Source organism: Oncorhynchus tshawytscha, linkage group LG16 (assembly GCF_018296145.1).
Source record: "Oncorhynchus tshawytscha isolate Ot180627B linkage group LG16, Otsh_v2.0, whole genome shotgun sequence".
Classification (NCBI taxonomy): domain Eukaryota; kingdom Metazoa; phylum Chordata; class Actinopteri; order Salmoniformes; family Salmonidae; genus Oncorhynchus; species Oncorhynchus tshawytscha.
The window spans coordinates 18,564,394-18,571,893 of record NC_056444.1 but is presented as its reverse complement, the minus strand read 5'-3'; the positions used below and the strand labels follow the sequence as shown (position 1 = coordinate 18,571,893).

At 45.5% G+C, this 7,500-nt stretch overlaps 1 protein-coding gene across 1 annotated transcript in view; it reads left to right on the top strand.

The window, feature by feature from the left end:
• LOC112216509 (contactin-associated protein-like 2) overlaps window positions 1-7,500 on the top strand; it is a 142,485-nt gene that overhangs the window by 47,185 nt on the left and 87,800 nt on the right. The window contains exon 9 of the mRNA XM_042298643.1: window positions 1,224-1,482. Coding sequence (XP_042154577.1) covers window positions 1,224-1,482 — 259 coding nt within the window. The remainder of the gene's footprint in view (window positions 1-1,223; window positions 1,483-7,500) is intronic.

Here is a 7,500-nt window from a genome sequence, read left to right as displayed (position 1 = left end):
GTCTGTCTCTCTGTCTCCATCTCTGTCTCAGTCCATGTCTCCATCTGTCTCCATCTCTGTCTCCATCGCTGTCTCCATCTCTATCTCCATCTCTGTCTCCATCTCTGTCTCCATCTCTATCTCCATCTGTCTCCATCTCTGTCTCCATCGCTGTCTCCATCTCTATCTCCATCTCTGTCTCCATCTCTGTCTCAGTCCATGTCTCCATCTCTGTCTCAGTCCATGTCTCCATCTGTCTCCATCTCTGTCTCCATCGCTGTCTCCATCTCTATCTCCATCTCTGTCTCCATCTCTGTCTCAGTCCATGTCTCCATCTCTGTCTCAGTCCATGTCTCCATCTGTCTCCATCGCTGTCTCCATCGCTGTCTCCATCTGTCTCCATCGCTGTCTCCATCTCTATCTCCATCTCTGTCTCCATCTCTGTCTCAGTCCATGTCTCCATGTCTGTCTCAGTCCATGTCTCCATCTGTCTCCATCTCTGTCTCAGTCCATGTCTCCATCTGTCTCCATCGCTGTCTCCATCTGTATCTCCATCTGTTTCCATCTCTGTCTTTGTCTCTGTCTTTGTCTCTGTCTCCATCTCTGTCTTCATCTCTGTCTCATCTCTGTCTCCGTCTCTGTCTCCGTTCCTGCCTTTGTCTCCGTCCCTGTCTTTGTCTCTGTCTCCAACTCGGTCTCTATCTCCATCTTTGTCTTCATCTCTGTCTCCATCTCTGTCTTTGTCTCTGTCGCCGTCTCTGTCTCCGTCCCTGTATCCATGTCTGTCTCTGTCTCCATCTTTGTCTCATCTCTGTCTTTATCTTCATCTCTATCACCATCTCTGTCTCCATCGCTGTCTTCGTCTCTGTCTCCATCTTTATCTCTATCTCCGTCCCTGTCTTTGTCTCTGTCTTGTCCGTCTCTCTCTTGGTACAATACATTTTCATCTTAGAATTGATCAAAGCCAACAACTAATGATAATCACAACTAATGATGAGCATCTCCTCTCTGTCTGTCTGTCTGTCTGTCCGTCTGTCTGTCTGTCTGTCTGTCTGTCTGTCTGTCTGTCTGTCTGTCTGTCTGTCTGTCTGTCTGTCTGTCTGTCTGTCTGTCTGTCTGTCTGTCTGTCTGTCTGTCTGTCTGTCTGTCTGTCTGTGTCTGTCTGTCTCTGTCTGTCTGTCTGTCTGTCTGTCTGTCTGTCTGTCTGTCTCTCTCTCTCTCTCTCTCTTTCTCTCTCTCCTTAGCGTAATCTGTCACTCTCTTGCGTGGAGTCACACTCCTTCACAGTTTTCTTCAACGCCACCAGCTTCCTGCAGCTCCCGGGAAGAGCCAACCAGGATGTAGTATCATTGGGGTTCCAGTTCCGCACGTGGAACGCTGATGGACTCCTCCTCTTCAGTAACCTTGATGATGGAACGCTTGAGATTGCCCTTGACGACGGGAAGGTTGGCGTTCACTTCAACGTGACACAGATGAAGAACACCAGGATAGACATATCATCAGGTAGAAAATAATACACACACAGACGGACACACCCATCACAGACGTTGTGTGTCTCCAATCCTGCCATCTTGGTAGCGATGATGATTGCCTCTAACGACTAATGACTAATTAGCAATAATCAGACGGCAGTATATCAAGGTCGTTCCTGTGGTTACACCGCACGTTGTTTTGATGCTGTTGTCAAGGAGGAGACACTGATGGTTCGCTAATTACATGATTGTATGTGTAAAGTGTGAAAATATGTTGTTTTTTATACACTCGTCTGCCTTGAGAGGAGATACTTAAAAACGAAACACTAGAGACTCTAGACTGCAAGGTTAACACACTAAACCTTCCAACTCTAATGTGATCGATGAAATCTCCCTCCCTCTCTCTCCCTTCCTCCCTCTCTCTGCCTTCCTCCCTCTCTCTCCCTTCCTCCTTCTCTCTCCCTTCCTCCTTCTCTCTCTCTCCCTTCCTCCCTCTCTCTCCCTTCCTCCCTCTCTCCCTTCCTCCTCTCTCTCCCTTCCTCCCTCTCTCCCTTCCTCCCTCTCTCTGCCTTCCTCCCTCTCTCTCCCTTCCTCCTTCTCTCTCCCTTCCTCCTTCTCTCTCTCCTTCCTCCTTCTCTCTCCCCTTCCTCCCTCTCTCTCCCTTCCTCCCTCTCTCCTTCCTCCCTCTCTCTCCCTTCCTCCCTCTCTCTCCCTTCCTCCTTCTCTCTCTTATTTCAATTCAATAGACTTGACATGGCAAGTGAAATGACTTATATTGTTAAAGTACACATATAACAGTGGTCAGACCAACAGCAATAATAAAATCATTTTAAAAATTGTTGTAGTAGTAATGGAAATGATTAACTTTAAAAGCAACTACAACAACAATAGTAATGACAATGCAAATACATACATGACTGAAAAGCAACATGGCATGGTATGAAAGCCCCCAAAATACTATTGTTACATTTGCGCTTTTCACTGGCTGTGAAAGAGGCCACATATTTAGCTTTTCACACAATAAATACTTTTATAGTTTCAAATTCTTTGTAATGAATGATCATTTTGGGAAAGAAAGATTCTCTTTGAGTATTTGTCACAGTGTAATAGGAAATACAGCTCTGTCTCTACCTATAACGATTCAGGTAAGACCAGAGTGCAGACTGTGTTGCTGTTACAATGTTTGTTACAGCAACAGGGGCAGGCAAACGACAGGTCAAGGCAGGCAGGGGTCGATAATCCAGAGGTGCGGCAAAGGTACAGGTCGGCAGGCAGGCTCAGGGTCAGGGGCAGGCAGAGTGGTCAGGCAGGCAGGCTCAGGGTCAGGGGCAGGCAGAGTGGTCAGGCAGGTGGGCTCAGGGTCAGGGGCAGGCAGAGTGGTCAGGCAGGTGGGCTCAGGGTCAGGGGCAGGCAGAGTGGTCAGGCAGGTGAGCTCAGGGGCAGGCAGAGTGGTCAGGCAGGCAGGCTCAGGGTCAGGGGCAGGCAGAGTGGTCAGGCAGGCAGGCTCAGGGTCAGGGGCAGGCAGAGTGGTCAGGCAGGCAGGCTCAGGGTCAGGGGCAGGCAGAGTGGTCAGGCAGGTGGGCTCAGGGTCAGGGCAGGCAGAGTGGTCAGGCAGGTGGGCTCAGGGTCAGGGGCAGGCAGAGTGGTCAGGCAGGTGGGCTCAGGGTCAGGGGCAGGCAGAGTGGTCAGGCAGGTGGGCTCGGAGTCAGAACAGGCAAGGGTCAAAACCAGGAGGGTGAGAAAAGAGAGACTGGAAAAAGCAAGGGCTGAGTTGACTGGTCTCTTGTGGTTGACAGGGTCAGGGGCAGGCAGAGTGGTCAGGCAGGTGGGCTCAGGGTCAGGGGCAGGCAGAGTGGTCAGGCAGGTGGGCTCAGGGTCAGGGGCAGGCAGAGTGGTCAGGCAGGTGGGCTCAGGGTCAGGGGCAGGCAGAGTGGTCAGGCAGGTGGGCTCAGGGTCAGGGGCAGGCAGAGTGGTCAGGCAGGTGGGCTCGGAGTCAGAACAGGCAAGGGTCAAAACCAGGAGGGTGAGAAAAGAGAGACTGGAAAAAGCAAGGGCTGAGTTGACTTGAACTTGAACGAACAAGACGAACTGGCACAGACAGATAGAAAACACAGGTATAAATACCCAGGGGATAAGTGGGGAAGATGGGCAACCCCTGGAGGGGGGTGGAGACAAGCACAAGGACAGGTGAAACAGATTAGGGCGTGACAGTACCTCTCCCCTGGGGCAGAGTGAGCACAACCTGTCCTCTCTGTGCAGCCAGGTTTGTCTATGACAACCTGTCTCTATGACCAGGCTGTGCTCACTGAGTCTACATAGTTAGTGTTTTCCTCAGACACAGTGGTCAGATGTGCATTTCGCTACACTCACATTAACATCTGCTAACCATGTGTATGTGACCAATAAAATATGATTTGATTTGATCATCACTGTGTACCATCTGTTTAGAGACAAATAGCATTAAAGTTTACTTCGATTTTTTTGTGGTCTTTCCAATAGGTGTTATATATATATATATTTGCTTTGTTATAATTTGGTTGGGCCAGATTTTCTGAGTGCTGTCCTGAGGCTCTATGGGCTTGGCTTGGGTTAGTGAACTGAGCCTCAGAACCAGCTGGCTGAGAGGTTTCTTCTCTTGTTCCATCTGTTGACATTATAGGGCTGTGTGATGAAATGTTTTGGGGTCCCTTGTTTTTAGATGGTTGTATGGCTCTTTTTTCAATTTGAATAAGGAGGGGGTATTGGCCCAATTCTGCTCTACATGTGTTATCTGGCATTTTTCTCTGCACTTGCAATATACTCTTGCAAAACTCTGCATGCAGTATTTCAATTGGACGTTTGTCCCATTTGGTCAACACATTATTGGAGAGTGGACCCCATATTTCACTGCCATATCCAGCGATTGGTTCTATAACTTCTAGGTTTTTTGTTGTTGCCAGATCCTAATTGGAATTTCGATTTTAATGTTCCTTTCAATGAAATAGAATGCTCTTCATGCTTTGTCTCTCAGCTCATTCACAGCCATGTGAAAGCTACCTGTGTTTCTGATATTTAGTCCTAGATACATGTAGTGTCCAAATATAATTTGTATTTGTGATATCCAGGTATTTGTGTTATCCAGACCTCTTTTGGAATATAATTATATTCAAGGCTTTAAAGTTGACTGTCAGAGCCCAGGTCTGGCTGCAGATGATCTAGGTGCTGCTGTAACCCCTCCTTAGTAGGAGACAGCAGCACCAGGTCATCTGCGTACAGTAGACACTTGATTTCAGTGTTGTGTAGGGTGAGACCAGGTAGATTCTTCTAATGTTTTTGCCAATTCATTAATGTAGATCGTTTTAGACTAATTGAGCAACTCTGTTTCACTCCATGTCACTGAGAGAAGAAGTCTGTTTGCTTGTTGGCAATTTTACCCAAACATTTCTTTTTTAGTGTACATGGATTTAATAACACCATATGTTGTTCCTCCAATACTGCTTTGTATTCGTTTATTTAAAACATACCTTCAAATTGAGCCAAATGTGGTCTCTTGTGGTTGACTTGTTTGTCAGTTAGTGTGGAGGGTATAATGTGGTCTCTTGTGGTTGACTTCAAATTGAGCCAAATGTGGTCTCTTGTAGTTGACTTGTTTGTCAGTTAGTGTGGAGGGTATAATGTGGTCTCTTGTGGTTGACTTGTTTGTCAGTTAGAGTGTGGAGGGTATAATGTGGTCTCTTGTGGTTGACTTGTTTGTCAGTTAGAGTGTGGAGGGTATAATGTGGTCTCTTGTGGTTGACTTGTTTGTCAGTTAGTTGTGGAGGGTATAATGTGGTCTCTTGTGGTTGAGTTTGTGGAGGGGAGGGTATAATGTGGTCTCTTGTGGTTGACTTGTTTGTCAGTTAGAGTGTGGAGGTTATAATGTGGTCTCTTGTGGTCGACTTGTTTGTCAGTTAGAGTGTGGAGGGTATAATGTGGTCTCTTGTGGTCAACTTGTTTGTCAGTTAGAGTGTGGAGGGTATAATGTGGTCTCTTGTGGTTGACTTGTTTGTCAGTTAGAGTGTGGAGGGTATAATGTGGTCTTTTGTGGTCGACTTGTTTGTCAGTTAGAGTGTGGAGGGTATAATGTGGTCTCTTGTGGTTGACTTGTTTGTCAGTTAGTGTGGAGGGTATAATGTGGTCTCTTGTGGTCGACTTGTTTGTCAGTTAGAGTGTGGAGGGTATAATGTGGTCTCTTGTGGTCGACTTGTTTGTCAGTTAGAGTGTGGAGGGTATAATGTGGTCTTTTGTGGTCGACTTGTTTGTCAGTTAGAGTGTGGAGGGTATAATGTGGTCTCTTGTGGTCGACTTGTTTGTCAGTTAGAGTGTGGAGGGTATAATGTGGTCTCTTGTGGTTGACTTGTTTGTCAGTTAGAGTGTGGAGGGTATAATTGTGCAGTGGCGTGTATTCATGGATGCCAAGGGAAGCCAGGCTTCCCCCAAAAATGTACCTAGAAAAAAAGAAAATGTTTTATCTTTCATCTCTCTGTGTTTCATAATATTCCTTCAATTCGCAAAAGGCTAAATGTATCTCAACGGCGGAGGCATCCGAGCGAAACATTTCCCCTCTGTCTCTGTGTGTGTAGGCCATCTATCTGATGCCATCTGGTCATAAAGAGTATGACATTGTTCCCGCCCATAGCATTGAATTCAAGGGAAGCCAGCAAGCATTTGGCCTCCCTTTATACATGTTTTCATAAAATAATAGCCAATCAGTGTTGAGCTAAACTGAGTGAGCTCAACTGTGAATGGTCCTGGCAGAGCAAAAAAAAGTGTCTAGGGAACTCCAATAAAAAAAACTCCTATCAAAAAAAGGTGTTTGGTGTCACTCCTATCAGAAAAAGGTATTTGGTGTCACTCCTATCAAATCGCAACTAACGCCTACATCCTTGATAGAAACAACTTGAATTGTTGCATTTCGTTGTGCTGGTGTCCTCTGGAGGCTGGGATGGGATCTAGCTAGCTAGCTAAAATTGGCCCCCCATGGATGGAGATGGGGGATTTGGACTTGTGGTTTTACTTAATTATCCGTCATAGACCGTTTCGTCAACATGAAAGAGAGGAGGATGGCACTGGCTTTTCTCTACAAGTAGAGGGAGTCAGCATGTTTTTTCGATTTGAATTAAGGTGCACACACACACACACACACACACACACAGAAATCAGAACCATGGACAACAATACTATTTAGCTTACTTTGATTGGACTAAATTGTTTTTGCTATATTTTAGTTGTCACTGTATTAGATGAAGCATATGTGATTTGATGATGTTGAAATGTTGAAGTTGAAACGGTGCTGGAATAGCGGCGGCAGCTCCTGTTTTCTTTGCAACTTGTGGTAACTCTCTGTGGTTCTAAATCATTCGATGTTAAGTAGTCATGAACATGCTTGACGATGCTGTAGGTCATGTAACTGTTTGTTCCATGCAATATGCTCTGTGAACTTCACCGGACAGATGTTGCTCTCCGGTTCTGTGAGGAAACGAAGGTGTAGTTAAATTGTATTAAGCCTTTGTGTCTTCTTATTGTCTCTGCCTTTAGGCCTGTATACAGTATATATATATATATCATTTGTCAGTTAGAGTGTGGAGGGCATAAATGTGGTCTGTTGTGGTCATTTGGTAAAACTCCAATCTGATTTATCTTCAGTCCGTTATGCTCATCAAGGACATGATGTAGTCTGCTATTTATGATACTGCACAGACTTTTCCCCAAGTTGCTGTTACTGCATATTCCTCTGTAATTATTTGACTCAGATTTTTCCACATTTTTATAGATTGGTATGATCAATCCTTGGTTCCAAATATCTGGGGCAATACCTGCAGTGAGGATAATTTTGAAAAGTTTGGGTATAGCCAGTTTGAACTTGTGATCTGTGTAGTTGATCATTTAATTTAAAATACCATCAGCACCACAGGCCTTTTTGGGTTGTAAAGTGCATAGTTTTCCCAATAATTCTTGTTCTGTAATTGGGGTATCAATAGGATTCTGGTAGTCTTTGACTGCTGATGCAAGGATTTTTAAAATTCTATTA